At 42.0% G+C, this 26309-nt stretch overlaps 3 protein-coding genes and 1 long non-coding RNA gene across 8 annotated transcripts in view; 2 read left to right on the plus strand and 2 right to left on the minus strand.

Annotated features, from left to right (window-relative positions):
- Positions 1–2668: 2668 nt before the first annotated feature.
- On the plus strand, positions 2669–7818 carry prlhr2a (prolactin releasing hormone receptor 2a). Of its 3 annotated transcripts, none has more exons than XM_058070176.1 (4): positions 2669–2809; positions 4429–4903; positions 6277–6646; positions 6752–7818. In XM_058070176.1, exons 2-4 carry the CDS (start codon positions 4449–4451, stop codon positions 6911–6913), a joined length of 987 nt encoding a protein of 328 aa, XP_057926159.1. In that variant the 5' UTR covers positions 2669–2809; positions 4429–4448; the 3' UTR covers positions 6914–7818. The 3 variants fall into 3 exon arrangements, with proteins under 3 accessions (XP_057926159.1, XP_057926160.1, XP_057926158.1); XM_058070177.1 differs by having other exon boundaries at positions 6277–6637; XM_058070175.1 differs by having other exon boundaries at positions 6277–7818.
- Positions 7453–20937, minus strand: rab11fip1a (RAB11 family interacting protein 1 (class I) a). Of its 3 annotated transcripts, XM_058070173.1 has the most exons (7): positions 20222–20936; positions 14642–15084; positions 13364–14237; positions 10149–12307; positions 9917–10064; positions 9165–9270; positions 7453–9038 (listed from the first exon to the last, which is right to left on the minus strand). In XM_058070173.1, exons 1-7 carry the CDS (start codon positions 20569–20571, stop codon positions 8835–8837), a joined length of 4284 nt encoding a protein of 1427 aa, XP_057926156.1. In that variant the 5' UTR covers positions 20572–20936; the 3' UTR covers positions 7453–8834. The 3 variants fall into 3 exon arrangements, with proteins under 3 accessions (XP_057926156.1, XP_057926155.1, XP_057926154.1); XM_058070172.1 differs by having other exon boundaries at positions 9171–9270; positions 9917–12307; positions 20222–20937; XM_058070171.1 differs by having other exon boundaries at positions 9917–12307.
- On the plus strand, positions 20362–26158 carry LOC131127874 (uncharacterized). The gene is made up of 3 exons (XR_009129569.1): positions 20362–20718; positions 22814–22867; positions 25709–26158. It is a non-coding gene; the product is annotated as an uncharacterized LOC131127874 (long non-coding RNA).
- adgra2 (adhesion G protein-coupled receptor A2) overlaps positions 22236–26309 on the minus strand; it is a 42763-nt gene continuing 38689 nt past the window's right edge. The window contains exons 14-19 of the mRNA XM_058070174.1: positions 25601–25809; positions 25398–25525; positions 25188–25311; positions 24964–25112; positions 24285–24374; positions 22236–24128 (exon numbers count right to left, since the gene is read on the minus strand). Coding sequence (XP_057926157.1) covers positions 22706–24128; positions 24285–24374; positions 24964–25112; positions 25188–25311; positions 25398–25525; positions 25601–25809 — 2123 coding nt within the window. The 3' untranslated portion in view covers positions 22236–22705. The remainder of the gene's footprint in view (positions 24129–24284; positions 24375–24963; positions 25113–25187; positions 25312–25397; positions 25526–25600; positions 25810–26309) is intronic.

A 26309-nucleotide genomic window follows, 5' to 3' on the forward strand; every position in this document is an offset into this window, starting at 1 on the left:
TTGTACGAATGACACATCATGTCCACACAGCTCTGATTGTCTTTCTCACAAAACATTCACACATCACTTCCCATGTCACCCTTATCAGACGGCCCTCAGTGGCTTGTGCAAACATGTGTGGGATGAATAATTACGAGTTAACCAGCAGAGCTACGCTACAGTCATTCCTGCAGCAGGGTGACTTCCAGGGTTGGTGTTCAGTGACGCCTTAGCCCATCACCTAGCACTCCTAATGTACCTGGACCTGATGAAGAAGCTTAATAATTTATTAATAATTGCATAGTTTCATGTTGCACACTTGTTATGTAGAATTTGTGGCGTATAATCATTTGTCCAAAGGCAAATTCAGCTAAATTGGCACAAGCCAGCGACACATGTTATGCTGTTTCCTTGGCAACTTGGGGCAAAAGACTTGGCTGTAAAACACAGGAGCGAAAGCACAGGCTGATGTGGCAGCCAGAAAGATCGAAACAGAAAATAAAAACAAATCCTCCAGACAAAGCCTAACGATTATGTGATGTCTGTTACAGGTGGTCCTCGGAATACAACCAAGTTCCATTCCTATGACTGTGATGCCGAAACTCATACCTAAATTAACACCTATATCACTCACACTGCACACAGAAAACATGAAGGACATATACATATATGTATAATACAGTACAGTCATGAAAGTAAGAAATACAAATGAAACGCCTAAAACCAAAATGCCTTATATTTAGCCGTATATGGTTGTCTAGGAGACAGGCGTATTGGGAGGAGGAAGTCTCGGTCATGACACCACTATTCCGCTTGGTTATTACTTTCCATTTCAAAGTAGAAGATCCTTTCAGATGTTCAGGAATACCATCTTTATCCTTCTTCATGGTCATCAGGCCTGTGAACGGCCTGTAACAGGCAGCCAAGGTTAATTTCTCCATGAGTGTTTTATAATGTCTAATTTCACTTTCCTTTTCAGTTATGCAATGCACCAGAAGAGTCTGCCTTACTTTTGAGAAACACAATGGAGGTTAAAGTTAACTAAAAACAACAAAAGTCCTTCCTCAGCGTGTGACTTGCATCTACGTATTACTCTGTCTATGTATTGTCCACTGTTCCCATGCAAGTAGATGTAAGTATTTCTGTTTGCACAGTATTAATCATTAATGGGAGTAAATTTAGACCAGTCCAGGGTCATTTGGGATAGGCTCCAGCATACCCCCGCGACCCTAATGAGGATAAGCGGTATAGAAAGTGGATGGGAGTAAATTCATAACCACAAAACGGCTAAATGTGGTACACCGTAACACAGGATGCTGTAAAAGACCACCTGAGTACAGTAATCCCTCGTTTATCATGGTTAATTGGTTCAAGACCCAAACGACCCAACTTGAATTTCCACAAACTAATGGTAATGGTAATGGTAATGGTTTTATTTCATTTGAACATGCATCAGATTACAATTGAGTGCATCACATAATCAGTTCACAGTTCCACATGTCCAAAAGGAGTAGGAAGAAGCAAAGCTTATTAAATCCTACCCCTCCATCTGGTACTTTTACAATCAGTAACTGTTACATTTGTTCACTTCCTGCTTTCCTAATATAGTTTGTTTAATATAATATCATTTTATATAATATGATTTTTTTATTTTATTTTTATTTAATTTAATTTTCGTCATGTACCAAAGTACAAGGTGATATGACCATACAATTACATAATGGGTACCATAGTAAGTGTCAATATAGTGATATGTATAGCACATCATGACTGGTTAAAGACTCTTCATCCTTGTATTTAGCAAATATCAACTGCTTGTATTGTTTCTTGATTGTTTTCTTGGTCGCCAGCCAATCACAGGGCACATATAGACAAACAACCATTCACACTCACATTCATACCTATGGACAATTTGGAGTCACCAATTAACCTAGCATGTTTTTAGCAGGTCTGCGCGCTAACCACTCGACCGCTGTGCAGCCCTCAAGTAGAATTCCTTATTGATAATTTTATTATATAATATTATATATTCTCGACTGGATTCTCGACTCCAAATTGTCCATAGGTATGAATGTGAGTGTGAATGGTTGTTTGTCTATATGTGCCCTGTGATTGGCTGGCGACCAGTCCAGGGTGTACCCCGCCTCTCGCCTGAAGACAGCTGGGATAGGCTCCAGCACCCCTGCGACCCTTGTGAGGATAAGCGGTAGAAAATGAATGAATGAATGAATAATATAGCCCTCTATAGAGCCCTATTATAGGGCTGTTCATTCATGTCTATAGACATGAATGAACAGCCCTATAGTCACTTTTACACACGTTTTACCCAATGTAGTAGACATACCGCATCATTACCGGTTTATAAACCGCTTTTTTAACACCGCTTTAAACACCGTCCTTATACACACATATACATATACACATATACATATACACATGTTATGCGAGCTGTCAGTCAAGTTCAAAGCCAGAACATTGCCCTCTATTGACAGTCAATGGAAGTACACACCAAACCACATGACGAGTGCAGTATCAACACATTTCATTCAGATGGATTTCAGTATAAATTCTTTGCTCCCGGACGTGATCAAAATCTTGCAGATCTTATTTGAATTCAACTGTACCACCACCAAAAAAAAAACGTGACGTCACAGCCAGTCGCGTGCAAATAAAAAGTGCCACATGAACTAGCAAAGAGAGAGAGAGAGAGCTGTGTATATCTACTGAGTGGCAATGCACACACTCCATGCTGTACCTCAATAAGCACCCCACTCTTCCTCTACCGTCTTTTTTCCTACTCTAATGCTTCACACTCGGCCAACAACACAAGGTAGGTGCGCTCCTTCTTACCTCCTCATGCACGGACACATTTTTAAAGACTTTTTTAATGCTTTATATATTAATGGATGTATTGAGCGATCATGTTTATTGTGGGGATTCAATTCTCCATACTTCTCCCTTTGAAGCTCACCGTGTTTGTCTTGTGATAAATACTTTTCTGAATAGTTTCCATCACATCAAAATAATAAGGGGCAAAATACATTATTTTCTGTGTGACGTACTGTCTGACTAAATCCAATGAATGTAATTCAAGAGTAATTCAGAGTAAAACAAATCTTGAAATATTACATTATGTCTGCCTTAAAATCCAGCAAAATCAGTGAATTGGGACTGAGCATTTCAATTGGTAGAATATTTCCTATGTTGCCATTTGTCTATCCACATCTTATTTCCAGTTGACACAATAAACAGGTACTTTTTGTTGATGTAGAACCTATGAAATAAAAATATAGCAAAAATATAGAACAATTATTATTATTTGTTTAATTAGTCCCAAGCTGCAAGTCATGAAGGGCATCCTGTGTAAAAACCGAGTCAAACAAATCATGTGATTTATGATATTGAACATGAAATGTATTGATTGTGATGGAGTCAGTGTGTACAAATATGGACAATAATGAAGCAATGAAGTCACAGATCATGGAGGATCGTAGTACTTAGCAGTCAAACCACTATTATTCTCATGGGAGGTAGATGTATACAATGATATCATAGGCTGTGGTGCATTGGGATGTCTGATAATATCAGCCAATATTGGCAAAAAAATATGTGATATCAGTTCATGTTGCAATCAGTACGATCTGTACTCTGTTTGCTATGTCTCTACTGTAATCTATTTTGTATGCTTATCCTCACTTTAGTTGCTATGCTGGAGCCTATCCCAGCTGATTTGGGGCGAGAGGCGGGGTACACCCTAGGCTGGTCACCAGCCAATCACAGGGCACATATAGACAAACAACCATTCACACTCACATTCATACCTATGGACAATTTAAAGTCGCCAATTAACACAACATGCATTTTTTTCTTATGTGGGAGGAAATACACATAGAAAAAACATAGACTGACTGAGGTTCCACCATATAATAAAACATTTGCAGAAATCTACCCACTTTTGTGACATACTGTAATTTTACAGAGTTTCATACTTTGCAATATTGCATTCTACAGAATCAAATAATACAAAATACAATAATACAAAATCCACATCCTTATTTTTATTTGATTATTTGTGATTTTTTTTTAGTTTAACTGTCTTTGTTTTTGATAGAACATGTTATTTTAGTTGACTAGCGGCCATGATTTTGAAATCAAAATGTTTAAAATAAGTATGCCAGTTTTTGTGTTGCGCATGACAGTAAAAGAAGCATAATGTGTTCATTCATTGCAAGAGATGTGACCAGACATTAATTTGATGGAAGAGCTGCTACCGATATTGGTATCAATTAATATCGTAACGGGAATTAAGTGCTGGACAATATCGTAAAGAAAGCCAATGTCGAGCATTTCTAGTATGAACCATTAATGAGCAGACTGTCAAAGCAGACATTAGACTTCTAAAGCTGCTGCTTCTATTAATGATGAGTTGCCTGCCTCCACTCCCATCAGGTTGACATCAGCCTGCGGTGATGGAAGACACAAGCAGTGGCTGTGTTCCAGAGCTTACATCACCACTTGTGACCCATGAGGGGAACGGTACAGGTCACATCTTTGAGGTGGCACTCCAGAACGTCTCCTCTGAGCACAGTCCCCAGTTTGAGGGTGTGGAACTGCTGCAGTCCTTCAAGCTGCTCATCATTCCCTGCTACACTCTTGTAGCCCTGGTGGGCGTCGTCGGAAACTACCTGTTGCTGTATGTCATCTGCCGCACTCGCAAGATGCACAACGTCACCAACTTTTTCATTGGAAACCTTGCCTTCTCTGACATGCTCATGTGTGCCACGTGTGTCCCCTTCACTCTGGCCTATGCTCTCAACCCCCGTGGGTGGGTCTTTGGTCGCTTCATGTGCTACCTGGTCTATCTCATCCAGCCAGTGACTGTATATGTGTCAGTCTTCACCCTTACTGCCATTGGGGTGGACAGGTGAGTCATTGCACATTATTAGAGCCCTCTACACATAAAATAATAATAATAATAATACAATTTATTTGTATAGCGCTTTTCAAAATATTCAAAGACACTTTACAGAAGAATGGAGTTGAATAAAAGCAAGGAAGCAGAGTAAAAGATACATTTAAATACAACATTCATTCGTTAATACACAGTTAAAACATGACTAAAAGCAGGGCGGGGCACAGCAGTCAGGTATAAAAAATTAGACATTAAAAACAGATTTAAAGAGGTGGGTTTTTAGTTGTTTTTTTTTAAACTGGGAAGGTCAGGGTAAAATAACTATAGACACTTTTTACACTCAAATTACCAAATATAGTTGACATAGTAACAGAAAATAAGACATCCATCCGTTTTCTATGCCACTTATCCTCGCTAGGGGAAAATAAGACATTCATTCATTTTCTATTGCTTATCCTCACGAGGGTCGCGGGGGTGCTGGAGCCTATCCCAGCTGTCTTCAGGCAAGAGGCGGGCTACACCCTGGACTGGTCGCCAACCAATCACAGGGCACATATGGACAAACAACCATTCACACTCACATTCATACCTATGGACAATTTGGAGTCGCCAATTAACCTAGCATGTTTTTGGAATGTGATGAGGAAACTGGAGTACCCGGAGAAAACCCACGCATGCACGGGGAGAACATGCAAACTCTTGTGAGGTCTGCGCGCTAACCACTCGACCGCCGTGCTGATATAGTTAATATTCAAACAGCTAAAATAATGCATAAAGCTAACAATAACCTATTCCCTAAAAATGTCATCTGATACTTCTCTACAAGAGAGGAGAAATATGATCTCAGAAGAACTAAACTTGCTAAAAAGCCACAGAATTTCAGTATGTGGAATCAAACTATGGAACGGATTGAGGACGGAACTCAAACAATGCACAAGGAGGGGGTGCTGGAGCCTATCCCAGCTGTCTTCAGGCGAGAGGCGGGGTACACCATGGACTGGTCGCCAGCCAATCACTGAGCACGTATAGACAAACAACATTCACACTCACATTCATACCTATGGACAATTTACCTAGCATGTTTTTGGAATGTGGAAGGAAACCGGAGTCCCCAGAGAGAACCCACACATGCATGGGGAGAACATGCAGCATAGTCTGTATAGCAGTTTAAACACTCTGGGTAGTAAAGAGCTCAAAGTTAGAGACACAAATGTCCAAATTTGTCCCTGGTCTATATACTATATACAGTGAAACTACTGCAAAACAATCATTGTTATATAAATCCTTCCCAGATATACTGTAATACAAACGGTTCCTTAGATGTGAGGGGTGTATTTGCATTTGTGAGGTACTATATGTTGATCAAGGCTTCTCCTCTTTAATAGGTACTATGCCACAGTGCATCCGCTGAAAAAGCGGATCTCTGTCTTGGCATGCACCTACCTGCTGTCCGCAATCTGGCTGCTGTCCTGTGCTTTGGTGGCTCCAGCTGTGGCTCACACCTACCATGTGGAGTTCCAAAATGAGGGCTTCACCATTTGTGAGGAGTTCTGGATGGGTCAGGAGGGGGAGCATCTGGCCTATGCATACAGTACTCTCTTCATCACCTATGTGCTCCCTCTTTCTGCACTGTGTATTTCTTACCTGTGCATCTCTGTCAAACTGAAGAAATGTGTTGTGCCAGGCTACCGCACCCAGAGCCAAGCCGACGCCCATCGTATGCGCAAACGCAAGACCTTCCGCCTGGTGAGCCTGGTAGTAGCCGCTTTTGGTATATGCTGGATGCCCATCAGCGTATTTAATGTGCTGCGTGACATTGATATCAGCCTAATTGATAAGCGCTACTTCCTGCTCATTCAGTTGCTGTGTCACCTGTGCGCCATGAGCTCATCTTGCTGTAACCCTTTCCTCTACGCCTGGCTCCATGACCGCTTTCGTTCAGAGCTTCGCAAAATGATCACATGCCGCCGTCGAATTGGTATTGCCACCAACAATGCCGCCTCCGCCAGCGTTGTGCTGTGAAGGACTCCTAATAAGCACTAATGACTTAAAAAGATGAATAATTCTGTACAGGAAGGATACCGCACATGGATATGTATCCTCAATGGCAAGCACTTCAAGTGCTGTCTGTAAGGTGATTGGATGAGTGGTGTCTAACTTGAATGGGGCAAACAAGCAGCCATAAGTAGAGGCAAGATACAGTATAAAACTAAAGGCATTCTTTCCATCAAGAAAAAACAAACTTCTCATAAAATGCTACCAAGAGTAGCAATATCGTCAAGACGATCAATTTGTCAAGTTTGTCCTCCCATGTTTATTTCACCCAGGTACATGTTAGCTTGTAAATGAACTTGCCCTGTTAAGTGTATGTTCTTTTAATGTTGTGTGCATGTAATTGTGATTTGCCAGTCTGACATTTGTCAAACCTTTTCATACTGATGTTAGTAAAACAGGTCTCAGTGATTGTGAAAGCAATGTAGATATACAGAAATATTCTTTAAAAAAAGTATATATTTATAATGTAAAAGGTACATGCAATCGGATGAAATGTGTGTCTTTCATTCAAATAAAAGCACAGTTTTCATTTGGACGTATTAGTGCCTTTATTTCAAATAAAACCACATTGATATTCTCACCATTACTTTTGTTCAAAGCGGACTGCAGCATTATTTCAGAGAGGTAGCCAACAGTGAGTCATTCGGCAAATTAAGACACAAAAGGCTTTGGAAGACATGTATGTACATTCAACATATAATTATTGCCAGAATTTCTGTGAAGACATTCATGATTATGAAGGCATATATGCGTTTCTTCAAACGGACTTAAGACAAGTAAGAACAGCGAGTATTTCACTGTTGGCTTTGATTATCACAGCCTTACTGGAAGCAAACATCACACCGGTTACAATGAAGAGTTACTGGACTGATATTTTGTCATATTCTTAAACACCAATGTGCACGGTCAGCCAACCCTCACTGCAATTACAAATACACAGCAGGCAATCGCTGCTTGCTTTCATGCTTTGCTGATTTCCTACATTGGAAAAAGGCACAGTTTGTTTAAAGGAGGTAAAGCAGCTGACCAGAGTAGAAAAAAAACATTCAATATCTACAGTGCAAGGAAAATCAGTGATCCTGACTCAATTGATGAGGTTTATAAATTATGTTTTGGGGAACTATTGTAAATAATCCACATATACGATGTTGTAAAATATATATTTTTGGTATGATTGTGTTGTTGTGTTTTATATACAGTATGTGCAAAAGAAAATGTACAAGCACACCAGAAAGACAAATGTATTTAGCCATGTGACCACTCCATGTACAGGAAGTGAAAACATGGCTGGTCCAGAAGAACGTTTGGAGGGTCAGCGGTCACTGAGTGGTTACACAGGACCGCTGGCTCATCCTCTCTATTGTGTGCCAGAAGTGTTTGAAGGGGTTGAGGTTAGGGCTCTGATGTTCTTCCACACTAAACTCATTCATGCCTGTATGGACCTTGATGTGTGCATTTTCAGAACAGGCAAACTGCTCCCACAAATGTCCAACATGTCTTGGTAAAAAGATTCAGATAAGACTGATCCAGTCCAACTCCTGATTGAATAATGAATTAAGTAGAGTATCTGGATACTTGTGTCTATATAGTGTAAATTAAATAAACCACAACCCAGGTTACCTCGAGTAAATCAAGAATTTTCAACCATTGAATAAAAGTACCTTTGTGTCCAAACAAACTTAAATATTCATATTTACTGGTTTGTTTATCAAAGAATCACCACATAGATGAGATCGTATCATTAACGGCATTCTTCAAGAAACTGAATCCACAAAGTGCATATGCCTTTAAGACATTCAAGGACGTGTCTCTGAGTACACGGCAAAAACAGTATACGTGGACAAGAAACGTATCGCTGCAGGACTCTTCCTTCCCCACATTCGTTACCTCACACCGGCTTGGTTGTCTTCATAGCCTGCAGAATGGCGGGCTTCTCATCGATGACACGCACTAGCAGGTTGTCAATGTACTCTTCCAGCTCGTTGATCTTAGACTCTTTTTTGGACAGGTCAGCCTGCTGCCTCACCACCAGTGTGATCAGCTCTTCATGCGTCAGCTGAGTGAAGGGTCCACTGTCAGCCAAGCCCGCCATCTGTATCAAGTACATACAAAAATAAGTGCCAAAGGGAAGAAAGAGGGCTACCTGAGTCAACTTATTTTGACTTATTTTCAATGTGTTATGGTGTTTTGGCCCATGTGTGCTCGATGTCAACGATACCTTAACCTTTCCAGCTGTGCCATTATGAACATGAGGGTCTCTCAGTGCAGATGTGCTGATGGGAAGCGAACTCTCAATTGAGTGCATAGGCTTCACTGGATGAGGCCTGTGGAGAAATGCATGTATATCTGTTAACCAACTGTATTCAATTCTGCCAGAAAAAATAACTCACAAATGTTAACAGCAAAAGGCAAAAATGCAGTGTTTCCTATACTTCAATTTATTTTGTGGTAGACTGCTGCAAATAAATTAAGATCTGCCAGAGAATAATAATAATAATACATAGCAAGAGGGATCAGTGTTGCAATATTTGGCGAGTAGAGTATTCATACTCTACTAGTGTCAAATCTAGTAATTTTTTTCTTTTGGTGACATTAACATGAAAGCATGCATTGCTCTTCTCTGATGGATAGTTGTGCAAATTCATCCTCCAACCTATCACCACAAATAGATGGCGGTCCTGTGGGAAATCCTGAAATGTCAAGTCAATGTGTTAAAAAGGGGTTGAACTGCAGACCTACAAAGCTAACTTTATACTTATATTTGATTTGTAAAAACAACAAAAAAACAAAAAAACGCGAAATGTAAGTTCCAGAAAATCAGTGTTTCAAGGGAAGGCTTCGTGTGTTACATTTTGAAAACCCATGGGTTAAACAATGTAGTTCAGTCTTTGCAAACATTTCAGTTGTTGGATTACGTTCAAAGGCAGCAGAAACCCCCAGACAAGAATCCTGTAGCCTGACAAGTCTCACCTGTGTAGAGTGTTGGTAAGGTCACCTCCAATGCTACTTTGAGTACTGATAAAGTCAGCCTGAGAGGGCGGCAACAACGCTCGAGTCTTTCTCACAGAAAATACTTGTATTTCTGATGATGGTTCCTCCATAACAACCGAGGAGGGCTCTGAAGAAGGGAAAGCTGACGTTACTGCAAGGGGGTCACCGCCAAATGGATCCTCTCTCTCGAGAAGATGGATTTGTGCCCTACCATCAGCTGGGTGCCTTTGTGTGATGGATTCAATGACAACATTCCTTGTAGGGAGCTCTTGTTCATGTATGGTTGTTTGTTCCTCAGCTGCTGGATTTGGTTGAAACTTTAAAGCCTTCTGTGAGTTACTTCTTGAAAGCATAGATTGTTTTTGTGTTTTTTGTGAATTTCGTCTTTGGAAAACTGGACTGATTGGCCTTGAATCGTCCTCCACTTTATTAGCGCTTGTCTGGTCATTCCCGTTTGTAAACCGGCCAGCTGGTTTCTCGTCACTGAAAACATCAGCAAGATCATCTGCCGTCATTCCAAGGTTTTCAGGCTTTGATATCCTGGCATAAAGACCATCTAAATTTCTAGCGGGTTTTTCTGGTACCCAGGCGTTTGTGGAAAGAGGGTCCGAGGTGGGATATGGGTCATACTCTGAAATAGTCTCCTTCCCCTGTCTGCTGCTTTTGTCCATTTCACTCAAACTGAGACTAGGCAGTTTTTGGTTGATGCTGCTTGCATGCACATCAGCCAAATCTGGTATGGTTGAAGAAAAATGTTCTGTTGGCTCTTTCATGCTCACCCTTTGCCTGGGTCTGGCAGTGGGAACTTCTTTGTCTGTGGTCACTGGACCTTTTGTTTGGTCGGCAGGTATGCCTGTAGTTGGTCTGAGCAGGGGTGGTTGTAAAGCCTTTTTGGATTTACTGCGCGGTAGTTCTGGAAGACTTTCTCTTTTAGATATATCATCATTTAGTATTCCAGCTGGTACTTGGGGTACACGCCTTATGAGAGACTCATCTGTCTGTTGGATGTTCTCCTCTGAAACTGACCTGGAGTGTAGCGTTAACACAGGTTTAGGCAGAGGACGATCTGCTCCTTTTTTTAAGGAGATACGTTTGGTTTCCTTGGAATGAGTCTGAAAATGCCCCAAAGATTCCTCTGGAATTGAAGATCCAATCTCCTCTGGGTTCTCTGGCCCATCCACACTCATCTCAGGACCCATAAGTTCTGGTGGATAGTCCATATGTCTCTGGTTGACCTCAGCAATAATATGATCCCATCGAGTGTGCCCTTGAACCCCATGCCTCTTCTGAGGGAATAAGGTTTCATAATCAGGAAGTGGGAGAGAGAGTTTTGGTTCTGTTGATTCCTCAGTGTGTCTGGGATTCTTGACTTCTTTACTTGGAATTTGGATTCCACCTGTCTGGGTCTCGTATATGGGATACAATGGTGGTAATGGAGATCTTCTGGTCCGATCAGTCATTGTGGGTGAAGATGGCACAGATGACACCTTTTCTGTACTGTCAGAGAGGGAACCAGTCGGGCTTCCACTTAATTTGACAGGAGCCAACGATGAATGAAGGTTGGAGAAAGTATCAGGGGTGTCAGACGGTACACTAGAGAGGGTAAATTCAGAGGCAGCTAGGGAAGACCACTGCTGGTCCAAAGGACTACAGGGGATTTGGGGCACAGAGTACTCAGAGTCCAGGGAATGTGTTAACACAGATGAGGGTGACCTATGCTTGTCCACTGGACTCGTGGGGGGTTTGGGCTCAGAGTATTCAGAGTCCACAGAATGAGTCAGTATACCTGTGGAAGACCACTGCGGGTCCACTGGACTACTGGGGGTTTGTGGCGCAGAGTACTTAAAATCCAGGGAATGTGTTAACGCAGATGGGGATGACCTATGCTGGTCCACTGGACTACTGGGGTTTTTTGGCTCAGAGTATTCAGAGTCCACAGAATGAGTCAGTATGCTTGGGGAGGACCATTGCGGGTCCACTGGACTCCTGGGGGTTTGGGGAGAAGGGTACTTAAAATCCAGGGAATGTGTTAACACAGATGGGGATGACCGATGCTGGTCTCCTGGACTACTGGGGGTTTTTGGCTCAGAGTTGTCAGAGTCCACAGAATGAGTCAGTATGCCTGGGGAAGACCACTGCGGGTCCACTGGACTACTGGGGGTTTGGGGAGCAGAGTACTTAGAATCCAAGGAATGTGTTAACGCAGATAAGGACGACCACTGCTGGTCCACTGGACTACGTGGGGGTTTTGGCTCAGAGTATTCCGAGTCCAGAGAATGAATCGGTATGGTTGGGGAAGACCACTGGTGGCCCACTGGACTACTGGGGGATTTGGGGTCAGAGTATTCAGAATCCAGAGAATGAGTCAATCTGCCAAGAAGTGAAAACAAAGTCCTACAAATCAGTTGGACCATCAAACAACCAAGAGTTACTTCCACCAATGCACAAAGCCCGTCACCAAATTAGCAACAGTGCCTTTATCTTTCCTTGTCAAATGTAGCATAGCATGTGTGGCAATAAATAATGTACTTCCTTTGCCTAAAATATCTGCGCATACACGAGTGAGCACGACTAGTATCATTAATACACAATCATCCCCTAAAACATTAGAACGTACCATTTAATAGTCAATGACAAGCTACACACATCGGCAGTTTATATGCCTCTTTGCAAGACCAATTCAACTTTGTTTAATCTTCCTTTAAACTGTAATTTTCATTGTAAAACAGGATTATCTAAAATCAAGATTTAATAAATAGTTGAACAAAATAATCTGACCCCTATTCAAACTCACCATCTACCTATAACACATCCTTCCGCCTTCATTGACAAGTGCAATTTGCTTACCATGACGACCCATAGCCAACAAAAACACCACCAAGGTCCAAACGTGAAGAAAAACCTTAAGATAGGAAAAGTAAAAAGGAAAAACCACACACCCAAGATGTCCACATTGCAAGTCACACTGTAACTACTACACGCTCTTTCCAGTCCACAACCGGTTCCACAACATCTCCACAAACAGTGAACCACCCTTATTCGCATCATCGGAGACACCGGGCTGGTCAAACAGGTTTGTCAACTGCTGGGAGGAATACTATTGGTAGTCCAAGACCGACAGTTCCAGTGTGAGAGTCAATGTCACCAAAAATAGGCCTAAAAGTTTTTGAAATGTCCTGCATTGTTGCAAGAAAAATGCCATGAATTATGATAAGCATTTCAAATTGTTATGTGCTTTTTAATCAGGTCGGCTACATGTTTGCTATGATTATTGTAGCTGATGCTGTATTTGTATTATCCATGAGTTAAAATGCACACAACAGCAGAGCCATGAAAGTGACCAACAACAAGAAACATTGAAGTGCATTATAGACTGTATCATAGTGTAAATGTTCACATCCCAAACAAAAACATGAGAAGGCCTACCTTGGTTTAACTGTGGAGACTTTTGCAGTGCGATTCAGGAAGAGCATGGCAGATGGGGTTTGTGGGTTGAGGCTGGGTTTGTGATCATCAGACGGACGCTCACTGTTGTTAAATTGAGGACCTGAGCTAAGGGAAATGTCCTCAAATGGGTTGGTGGTCATGAAGGACACGTCATCACCATGAGAGGCTTGTGTGGTCAACTCCTCTTTAGGATATTGCAGCACCTCTTCCTTTTTCTCCTCCTTCTTTCTGATGATCCCAAACAGAGAAGACAGTCTTTCGCCCATGGAAGCCTCCTCCTGTCTTTTTTGCTCCTCTGCTCTTTGGCTCTGTGCTTCCTTTTCTGCTGCTTCCAGCTTCCTGCCTTCTTCCTCTTCTTTCTCTCTTCTTGCTTCATCCTCAAGAAAGCGCCGGTTCCTCTCGTAGTCCTTGATTTTTAGACGCTCTTCCTCCTCTAACCTCAGCTCCTCTGCTTTGCGCCTCTCTTCGTCTTCCTGCAATCTCATCGCCTCTGCCATACTCCTTGCTTCCACCTGCCTTCTATCCTCTTCCTCTTGATGACTCTGTTTCTCCATTATGAGCCTATTTTGAGACTCTGACCTGAAGGAAAGCACCTGTGCGCTTTTGTCTGCAAAGACACCAGTGGTTTGTTGATGGACATTCTCCACAGAACCACGTCCAGAACTGTTCAGACTGAGTGTAGAGCCACTTATGGCTTCGGCCTCATCATACGCATGGATACCATTGACACTGACGTTGTTCAAGTCACTCTTGCTGTGCTTAGAACGGCCCAGCAGGGACAATGGACCCAGAGACACCTTGCTGTCAGAGCTACCACTCCTCTTGTGTCCCAGAAATTTGAATTTCTTCTTGACTATGGAAGGAGAAAGAGGGAAAGATGAAGTCACTGCTGACATGCAACAAACTATCATTTATCAATTATTATAAAATATACTAATCAAGTCCGAGTCACACACACACACAAACAAACACACAGGCGTGCAAAACTATGCTAAGCCCTGCTATCTTCCATTCATAATTAATAATAATAATTTCCATTTTTATTGTCCAATTCCGTGATTTCATCTGGGATTCCACGAAATGCAGAAATCACAGAGTCCTAAATACAAGTATATACTCGCCACCTGTTTTTGACCTGCTCACAAAAACGGTAAAATAATATTTGGTTCAACTCTTGGAACAGTACAGTGGGTGAAAAAAAGGTATTAAAATGTGAGTGAACAAGCTCACAGCTTCAACAGGGACAATAAAGCCTACCTTCAGGGGTTTCTACACTGAGGCCAGATGAGCGGCTGCTACTGCGGGAGAGGCTCTTCTCAGGAGAAGTTCCCAGTGTAGAAAGGGACTGCGAGGTGTTCCGCTGCAAGGTGGATTTAGGTGCAAAGAGATTCTTGAGCTTTGATTTCTTTTTTTCTCCTGGAATTTGAGAAGAATGAAGTGAGGCTGAATCAGGCTCTCCTTCACTGTCTGTCAAGACCTGGCTCACAGGAGGCACAATAGCCGAGGTCGTGTCAGAGAAGCTGCCCTTTTTCTTCAAGCGAACTTTGTCTTTCAGCTTGGAGAGACGAGAACGATGCTTATCCTGGGTAGAAAGGTCCACCATGCTCGCTGACATGTTGTTCCTCATAAAGGTGATGCCCAGCAACACATCACCTCGCAATTTATCTGCTTTGCCACTCTTGTCCACCAACGGAAACCAACTGCAGTTGACAGAAAAGGAGAATCAGATTATTAGAAAATACTTAATTAGTGTTTTAGAGGGTTAGGTACATGTAGGTAGCGTGTTAGTCAAAGCTGCCTTTTCCTTTGTAAAGGCAGACATAGACGGAGCCCCAGCAATCAATTGAACCAGATTGATCTGAGAATGTAATGTGTTTAAAAACCAGTGGGGTGTAAACTCACAATATATTAACTAGGTTGTGTAGATGTGTCACCGATGTCACACATTTGTCACACTGTCGAAGTTAAGAGTTTATTTCAACAAATACGCTCACACAAGAGTTTACAAGCGTTTCGGTGAATATGTAACCAACACATTACATTTTTTGCTGGGCATAGTGTCTGTCACTCCTTTTTTATGTGTCTCTCTGTGCAGCTTCCTGCCCGAGTCCTCTAGAATTTTCCTTTTAAAAGTAGAAGCAATGTTCTATACAGCATAAAAATCCACAGCCATTCTTCATCAGGGTGCCAGATTCAGCAAAAAGTCAAAATAATTGAACTGTTCACAACTAAAAATGGCAGCACTTTAACTATTACACTCTGTCCTTACAAAATAACACCTTAAAAACTCACGGATTGTGATGTTTTTGTGTTGATATGAAATACTTAAAAATTATGCAATGCCTGAGCCAACTCAACTGGCTCCTCTCCATGAGAAGGAGAAGCGGCTCTACTCTGAGCCCCTCCCGGAGGTATAGGTGCAGCATGTGAAGCGTACTATTGCAGTTATGTGCAACCTCCCAGCTTGCGTCATCGCTGTTGTTAAAGCTCACCACTTATTGTCTGAAGGGAACGAGAGGAGTGTTCTAGAGGGACTGCTGTAAAACCAAGCCAAAACAAACAATTAAACAATTAGTCTGTATGATATAATTAAAGGCCTTGCTACACCCCTCATATTTCTGCTAATATTTTATTATGATTTTTCATGGAGCAACACCAAAGAAATGACACTGAACTGAGGGAAAACAATTAATGAATTGAGGGACACAAGAATGCCAACATGTATTGTGACGTACTGAAGCAGAGTATGATGCCGAGAGGTCATTTCTGAGCAGATTGTTTCAATTCACACGCGGGTAGAATACTTTCCACGTGTACAGATTTAATTACCACAATAAACCATTTAGCACACTCATGTGCGTGTGTCGCTTGTCCACACATGGATGTCCAAATCTGCATGTGGATGTGCAATTCTGTGGCCATCTTATAAGTGACTTTCAACAGTTTGGAGCCAGGATCAACCAGAAGCACAATGCTGGCTGTGATTGGTTGCTTTCCAGGAAACCACAACCCTGTGACCTCTTCTCTCACCTGATTGACAGCAACCTACCTGTTAATCGTCGAACTATAGGAGTCGGAGCTTGGCATAAATATATCACAGTTTATACGAGTACGATTGGGCACTGAGTCACAAGCATCAATGTGAACCAGGACTAACCTCCGCCAAGCACCAACATAGCGGAAGCGGCTAAAAGGTTTGGCTTATCATCATAAAAAAAAAAAAAGAGCACTCGGTGCTCAATGCAACATTTCCAACACAATGATATATATAGGTATAATAAAATACACACATTAATACAATACAAAAAAATACACACAGTATTCTACAGTATTGTGTCTTTTTATGTTTATCACAGTCTCAACTCTGAACTCCCGACGTCACTTCCTGTCCACCTACTTCAGGTTCACAGGGAGCACATTTATAGTAACATGCACAAACTGTGTGAGCCTTATTTATGTCTTAAATGGCGTATTTACTCTTCTGTTGTGTACAATATTTGGAGTGTAAAGATGACTATAGGGGAGTTATTTCATGTCTGGAGGGCTCTAATAATGTTAAAAACATATTTAAAAGGCCGTAAACAGGCTTTCTGTGCTCTAAGTGCAAAAATCTTCCATTCATAATCAATTAACCATGATAGATACCTTGACAATACTGCATGAATAAGTGCACTTATATGTCTGGATATAATATCAAGCACTTTTGAACTCAATGCTAAAATGTTCACTAAAATTAGGTCACTGTGTGACATTCCCCCACATTCCAAAAACACACATGTTAGGTTAATTGGCGACTCCAAATTGTCCATATGTATGAATGTGAGTGTGAACGGTTGTTGTCTATATGTGCCCTGTGACTGGCTGGCGACTATGGTGTATCCCGCCTCTCGCCCGACAGCTGGGATAGGCTACCCGCAACCCTTGTGAGGATAAGGGGCATAGAAAATGGATGGATGGAGTTAAAAGGGATTTTGGATTTCATTTCTCTTCTGAATTTGGAGATTAAAGGGGTTATCTGCAATTCATGTGGAGTTTACCGCTGCATGAGTCAATTTACTGTTATGGAGGAAAAGTCCAGTGAGGCTCTGGTGAAGATAAGCCAGGAGACAAGCATGGGAGTGAACTAACATTCCTCTGACTCACAGCACTAATTCAACCATGTATGTTTAACGTATATTTAACCATGCCAACATGTATCACAACTACAAAATTATAGTCATGCATGCACTACAAAATCTGTAAATCAGATGTAACAAAATAATCCTTAATAGGCCATGGCACCAATGGTATGAACTTTATATATTGATCATTACGGTTGTAGTTCTACTCTGCAGATGTCCCTTCAGCTGAATAAAAAATCTATTACAATGCATTCAGAACTGTTTGAGAAAAATAAACAAGCATGTACACAGGCAAATAACTAAGCTCCTATAGGGAACAATTACCAAGGGCAGAAGCTTATCAAGTGTATCAGGAAATTGCTTGCTGTTCCTTCCAGGCATCTTGCCTTCATCATTTGCAGCACGTCCTGCCCTCAGCTGGTTTAAAGACACAATACATTAGTACGTCATCTGACTGACAGGGTGTTTATACTCTGTTCTTACAAAGCCGTGCCCTTGTGCACACACTCATCGTTCCTGCAAGTCAGGTTCCATCTGATAACCAAGGAGAATATTTCTTCTTTGTGCCAAATGATAAACAAAAAGTGGTTGCACTTATACAATGCATATAACGTTAAGATGAAGAGCAACAAAATAAAAATATCAATTATACTGTTCAAAAATTCAGCATCTTAATAGTAGTCTAAAACATGCCTGGTTGTATTATTTTTAAATGACTAGTAAAAGTAGTAAAGTAAAATTAAAATTGAGGAATGCAGGCATGTTTTTGCTTGTGTTTGGTTAGCAAATAAAACAACACAGCTGGGTTGGCTGACCAATCCGTCCAATGTCATGGCTCCAAAATATTAGGAGAAAATAACCATCAACCATCAATCATCAACAAACACTAGAAATAAACAAAACACTAGAAGTCAAGAATAGCCACTAAAGGCTATATGATGCAAACTGGCTCAGTGGTATCCCGATATTTTATCTTTTGCAGATCATTTTATTGTGTTTTACAGTGGCAAACTTCTTTTTACACTCATGTGACAATTAGGAACATTAAAAACATTGATGCATTAGACAAATCTGAAAAACAAAACATTGCACACTTTATACAAGAGGATATGATGATGGAACTGATTATTTCCATTTTCATTATTTTGGTTCTAAGATGCATTTGTAAATAGTCTTTTTTTTAAATCTCAGATCGGCTGCACGGTGGCGTGGGTTTTCTCCGGTTTCCTCCCACATTCCAAAAACATGCTAGGTTAATTAGTGACTCCAAATTGTCCATAGGTATGAATGTGAGTGTGAATGGTTGTTTGTCTATATGTGTCCTGTGATTGGCTGGCGGCCAGTCCAGGGTGTACCCCACCTGTCGCCCGAAGACAGCTGGGATAGGCTCCAGCACGCCGGCGACCCTTGTGAGGATAAGCGGTAGAAAATGAATGAACAACTGAATGAATCTCAGATCATTTTTAAGAAGTCAAAACTATGTGGAATGTTCATATATGGGCATATATGGGCAAAACGACAACAAATCTGAGTTTGTGCTCATGGTTAAAAGGGACTTTGTGGAAAAACACCTAAATGGTTATGCTAATAAATATGGCATACTGTAGATGTACTCTTTTGGGGTTGAAAAAAAAAAAACACATGTGGTCCCATGACCTTGTCTCTACAAACAGTCGTATATTATTAGAGGCAACAGCAAAACTCCCGGCTGGAAAAAGTTCTTAGTCACACACGCAGCATCAGCATGTCATGTAAGCGTGGGAGCTATCTAATACTGTCAGCCTCAAGGTGAAAAAAATCGCCACCCTGTATTCTGGACTGTCTTCATAACAAAGCCAGTGGAGCATTCAAAGAACGTGAACCAGTTCAGTTATAAAAAGGAAAAAGCACAGCCCAAACAACAAGCTATTTCTAAAAGTGAACTATTGAGCATTGGCAGCTCTGCTCAAACTTCAGAAAGGTCACATTGGGAGTGGTTCCCTCTCCAGATTTAATTTTTTGTTAGGTATACTTTTACAAAAGAGGGTGTGTGTGCGTGCGCGCTTCAATGTTACACCCATGCAACATCAAACCACAAGACATCAGGGTGTGAGCAAACAGCGTGCTGAGTTAATAGCTCCGAAGAATGTGCAGAATTAACAGCAGCAATGTGGGAAATTGACTCTAGGGTGGGCCTGCTTCAAACATGCTGGCTTTTACACCATCAAACCAGATATGCTTCAGTCTGTCAGAGAAATGACACAAGTGACTCAAGAAAAAAGAAATCACAAGTTTGTTTGGCGCACACAAAAATGTGCAAATAGCTGTAGCTTTGACTGGACTTGACCTAATTATCTGTATATTGCTGGTTAGCACAGGGAAGCTGTATCTTAAACATATATTTGTATAAAATAGTTTATGTGCACCTTTAATATCATGTCTTGGGTTAAAATAATTTAACCACTAAACTTAAACAAATGGGTCAATGGTCCTAATTGAGGACATCCATAAAGCATTACAGGGGGCTGCTGTTTGACTATGTGGCATCAATATTTAGAAACAACAAAATATGTTGCTTATCTAAACTAAACAAATGTTCAGGGAAGATAGATGTTAAAAAGTGAGATTTGTTTTCAATGGGATTCTGTATACATGCACCTGACTGAGCTGAAATGAAATCACACACACGTCCATCATATGTACACTTTCTGCAGCTTTTGATTATGGTGTTACTTACTCTGGCTTTTGACGATTCTTGTTTTCGTGTAGCTCCACTAAGTTGACCACGGCTTGGCCCAGGAACTTATCGAGTCCGGCCTGAGCTCGGTGCATGACTATGATGTACAATGTGCATCGTTCGGCGTTACCCGGGTGAAACAGAGGCAAGTCGAATGAAGCCTCCTCTTTCCACGTCGGGGCCATACTCTTCTCCGCCACCGAGGTAGAAAACTTGTCTTTAGCCACCTGGATGATGGCATAGGCGTCGTTGGTGCCATTCTTCCCCTTGGCGCGTAGGTTCCGAGCCTGGTGCACCGTTACCTGCACACTAGTGGGGAACCACTGCTGGCTTTGATCGACCAGGGACATCACCGCAAGACGTTGACCAAATGCGGTCCTGAGAGGGAGGCTCAAGGTAGATGTGGTGGCGGTGTTGTTGTTACCGGTAACCTTCGACGTCCTCTGTGGGCTGGACGTTTAAAGTTACCGAGCTCGGCTTCGGTTCAGGAAGCTCAGGTTGGTTTACTCCCCCTCCTTCTCCACGTAACGCTACATCTAAACCTCTCTAGTATTGCTTTAAACAAGGGAATAAAAGCCTAACCAGGTAAGTATTTGAAGACGCTTTCATAAAGTACCACAGCCAACTTCTTTATTCTGCTTCGCCGACAGTTAACGTCTTACTTCCCTAATGTTTATGATTCACGTTGATACGCCACTTACTGACACTCGATTGGCTTGGCGTGGCTGTCCATATTCCAATCCCCTCTGTGATTGGATAGTAATAGTAGGGGATGACCATACCTAGCTACCCGTTAACCTAAGTAATAAACCACGAATCGAAAATTTGTTTATATATGATATATATGATATACCATAGTGCAGTGCAGTGGTCGGCGACCTGCCTGACACTTCAGTCTGTTTTTGCGGCTCTGCGATTTTTTGAGGTGAAGAAGCTGAGGAAATCAGAAAACCAAATAAAGAATGAAATATCCGACACAAGGCTAGTCCTTGAATGCATCTGCTACACCGCGTGACTGCTGGTTGGATGAGCAAGAGAAGGCGGAGGGAGCCAGTGTTTTCAGTCAGTGAGACATAAAAAAGACGTCTTGACCGTGTTCTACCCCTGCGGTAAATTGTCTATAATCATGAAGATGTAACTAAAAAGAACAAATATCGGATGGAAATAGAGAGTTTAATGCTGAATGGGAATATTCCTGTCCATTGACAACTAGCCAGTGAGTTGAGTAGTTCATCCATCTGTTTTCTATGCCGCTTATCCTCATTAGGGTTGCGAGGGTATGCTGGAGCCTATCCCAGCTGGAACTGGTCGCCAGCCAAGCATGTTTTTGGAATGTCGTAGTACCTGTAGAAAAAAAAACACACGGGGAGAACATGCAAACTCCACACGGAGATGCCTAAGCTGAGAATCGAACCAACTCTTCCCGATCTCTTCATTGTGTGGCCTACATGCTAATCACAGTGAGGTCGATCAAGATTAAAGATTCAAAATCAAACACAAAAGTGCTAATTTTTTACCAGGACACGTATGTCGCCCAATTTCTTTTTCTTAAATTATATTTATGAAAACTAAAATATGTTACTTTAAACAAGTCAACAATTACTTTATTTTGCTTATTATAAGTATTATATTCCAGATTGAATAATTGAATGGTAACAACAAAGGACTCTTTCGTTAAAAATAAGCACTTTTGACCTTGATTTTCTCATAGTGTATTTACATTTTTTTTCCACATAACGTTTAGTTTAATAATGGGTGAATATTTGCTGTATGATGCTTACTTGCTGTATAGTCCAGAAGGTATATATAGTATATATCCAGAAGGGGGCAGTCAAACATGCAATGCAGGTTTCCAATGCAGGGTTTTCTCACTTCAGTTGACTCTGAAAAATACTGAAGACTATTTTAAAACTAAAAATTGATGCTAAATATTTTTCCATTATTATTTGAATTATTTTATTATTTATAAGTGTAGCCACTTATTATTACTGAAGGGATTACACAGAATTATCCATTTGCATCATATTTTCAAAAGTCTCACATAGCTTTGTTTTAATTCACACATTATTATGTACAGCCAAAACTTTCACACACAACCAATATGCACATGCAAAAAATACTTAAAGCAAACATATCTGTGAACGTAATTGCATAAAACTGCTACGGAAAAGCAGTCTTCTGAAATGCTTAAAAAAAAAAAAAAAACTCAATAAATCTCTCAATAAATGTCTTAAATCATAACCCTATATTTGCATAATCTTGAAACATTGTCAGCTGAATAAAATAAACATGTATCTTTTTTATTTTTACCTATAGGACTGAATTTCTACAATTTCACATCAAATTTTTTGCCACTGAAACAGACGTACCAGGGTGGCTTTCTGGATTCTTGATTTTTTTTTATATAAATTATAATAATCAGGAGAAATTTAATATATAATCTTCTTATTTAAAATACTGCGAAACAAGTCAGTCACAAGTAGATTACACTGTTGTTTCGCTTTTCCATAAACTGCTCTTCATGCCGACAGAACTTTGGGACTGATCTGTGCCACTTATGTCTTGGTCTAACTCTAGAATTGAATTTTTCAGGGCACCATTTGAGGCTGCAGCCCCTGGCACAGTTGTGGTGACGCTGTTCAAAGGGTAAGAACACCGCTTAGTATCCCGCTCCGCAGCAGCTGCAACTTTGAGATTGTCTCTGCTGATGCATCGTCTCTGAGCGCCGTTCATGGCTACCCTGCTGGCCAACGAGGGAAGAAGAGGGTAGGGTTTGCGGCTGCCACTACTTCCCCCATCGCTGCCCTCTGAAGGGCTGGTGGCCACTGACTCACTCACCCGCTTTCCATTAGTCAGCGGGCCCGCATGGTTCTCTGAGAGGCTATGATGGATGCTCCCATTTTCACTGGTGGCTTGTTTATGCACCGCGTGTGATGAGCTGAGGTGCTCCAAGCCTGTGGGACCTAAAGCTCCAAGGCTGCCCCCACCCCCTGCTGTCCGTAGCGCTTTGAGACGATAGTGACCTCTGCCCTCACCCCGATGGTGATACTGGCTACCGCCTTGCTTAGTCCTACTGTTCACTTTCCTTCGCTGAGGATGTACTGCTGAGTTAATGCTGGGAGGAATATTGTTTGTGGGCTTGGTGACATTGTCAGTACTGGTGCCAGTGTTGTTACCAGCAACTGAAGCAGGAGCCTGTGAAGTGTTACTTGTTGTGTCTTGCACCACCTGTAGCAAGTTGGTGAGCTTGCAGGGCCCTGGTCCGACACTGCTGATGCCACTTGGTGTGGATGACGACCTAGCTGATGAAGAGTTATGTGAATCACCAGGTGCATGACAGTTGATGAACAATTGGGATCCCCGCTCAGAGGTTTGCACTCCACTCCTTGTGGTGCATGTGTGGGTATAGGGAGACACAGGATGGGAGTGGCCGTGACCGGGGCAACAGGGCAGCCACGATGCCTGCACATCCAGACGTCGGAAGCAATGGTGCACCACTAGGAACACCCCAAGGGATATGGCGACCACTCCATAGAGAGAACTAAACAACAAGCCGGTGTGCCCGGTCAGCCACACTGCCATGGCCCCACAACACCACAGGGTCACAAACAGGAAGTGGGTGGCCACCAGTACTAGGAACTGTGTCTTCAGCGAATACTGGTCCTCTATAGCCACGTTAGGGTTTACAGGACCCACAGCGGAGTCCGTGGACAGGAGGCTGACGCTTCCTGCCAGTGCGGGTTGGCTCTCAGTCACAGGAGACGACAGAGTGGTTCCTGTGCATTCTTTGGTTGCACGGCGCCTTAGGCAGAACACAGTGCACAGGAAATAGATCCAGGTCACCAACACCACTAGGCCAGCTGGGACAAAGAAAGCCCCCAGGCTGGGGCGCCACACCAGCCAGCAGCTGCAAGAAGCAATGAAAAAAATCATGAAGGGTAGCTAGCGGCAGAACAAAAACATCATTCAGCAAATCACACAGAATAATTCACTTTGCCACTAAACATAACAACATTAGGTCAGGGGGCCGAATGGCTCAAGGACAAAAAAGACAAGGACTCACTAAGGGCTATTGTCTCCGTAGTTGCTGACATTGACAGCTGCCGTGATCCCACAAATAATAAGAGGAACTCCACCAGCTATCAAATAGAACCTTGAATGAGAGGAAAAACACATCTGTTTGACATTGCCTGTGACAGTTCTTACACATGCAAGCCTGTGTCATATCTCTCTATAGCTGGAATATGAATAGAGCTGTGTGAGCCTTTATTTTCTGAGTGGGCAGAGGTCAGCATAGGGTAGAATTTATTGCGGAATGGTGCCATATAGCTGAGTGGGCAACAAAGGCGGACTGGAGGAGCAGCACTGTGCATGAACTTTGCTTTGGGATCGTAGGGGCAAGACAAGGCCAGAGGGAGCAGAAACAGAAGGGATTATTTGGGAGCACAGAGCTGCCCCTGAAACTCCATTCAGATTTACAGCGACCCCTCTCTATCCTGTTATGCTGGATTCATACATTCTTCTCCCCTGCTTCATCGCGGCTTATTGCTTTTTGTGTCTTCAAGGTTTCATCAAAACAGAGGGACTTTGGTTGTTGGGTACAATGCCTCATTTCATGGTGACCAATCTGGGTGGTAGACCCCTGGGATATCTGCATCTGTCCAAAATCTAAACCATACCGACTGCTACCAACGTTCTTTCAGTACAAGAGCAGGGTGAAGTTAAGTTGTTCTTGTTCTGACCTGAGCATAGGTCGCGGTGTAGGTGGAACAAGGGATTCCCCTTCTTGTTGCCGCGGAATTCTCCACATGGTTTCTTTGTAGATGACCCTGGCACTGACCCCAATCCACAGCAAGGTCGACAGCGAGGAATAGTGCAAGGCGATGCCCACCTGTTGCAAATTGCTCACATGCTTACACTATACTAATAACAGGATAACAGGGTAAAATCACAAAAAGGCACTTACTGCTTGACAAACAATAGGGTAGCTGGTCAAGCTTATGCCTCCTGCATAGATGGCTGTTGTCATGGCAATGTGAAAGCAGGTATTCAGTAATGTGTGCCAGCTTTTTCTCGAAATGTGAATGGAACTGAGGAAAAAATAAATAACAGTCAATTAGCAGAGTTTATGTACATACACTCATACATATACTCATGTGTAATGTATAAGACGTACCTGTGGTGTAATATGTGTGTAATGATGATGGTGAAAAGGCAAAGAAGAAGCAGTGCAGTACAAGCATACACCACAGGGTGGAGCACCCTGATAGAAATGGGTGTAGAGTTGGGGAAATTTGGCACCTCCTACAAAAAAAACACAACATTTAAGTACAAGAAGGATTTAATTTGCTCTGAAGGTTTCAGTGTAAATCTTCCTACATGCAACACAGCATAGTTGCCAAGCAGAGAACAACGCATGGTGGATGTGCTGCTGTCACTGTGGACCAACTGGCATCCATCTTGGCTCCATCCTCCTTGTTTGTCCAGTGTCTTCTGGCTCCACTGCGCTGCCATAGCATCGCTTCCTGGGGACAAGTGGCGGAGTGACACCCAGATAGGCTCTGAGTGGTTCCACATTCTGCAGCCATCTGTATTATAAAGAATGGAAACCAATGGCTGAGTCATTAATTGAGCATTTGAATAGCACTTACTATATTTATACATTTACTAGCCACAGCATTATGGCCACTGTGTGCAGGTGTCCATGGGTTACAAACAAGTTCCATTCCTAGACTGTGATATAAGTTGAGTAAATCAGAACTTGCACTGTACTTAAATTAAGTCACTCATACTGTACACAGAATACTTTTGTCAATGTGGTTGTCTTAAATATTAAATATTGTCCCAGTCTCGCCTGGAAAGATAAACTCTTCATAATCAGGGAATCCATGACCCCTCTATGATTCAATAACTTTTATCCTTAATGATGGTGGCAACAGTCAAGTGTTCTTGTGCTGCATGTGGTGCGTATTCTTCCGCCAGATGACTAGATCATCACACACTACCTCTAAAGTACAGTAAACCTCGGATATATCGGATTCAATTGTTCCCACTGGCTTTGTCCGATATAAGCAAAATCCGTTATATG

The sequence above is a fragment of the Doryrhamphus excisus genome, chromosome 4 (genome assembly GCF_030265055.1).
Source record: "Doryrhamphus excisus isolate RoL2022-K1 chromosome 4, RoL_Dexc_1.0, whole genome shotgun sequence".
NCBI classification, from domain to species: Eukaryota; Metazoa; Chordata; class Actinopteri; order Syngnathiformes; family Syngnathidae; genus Doryrhamphus; species Doryrhamphus excisus.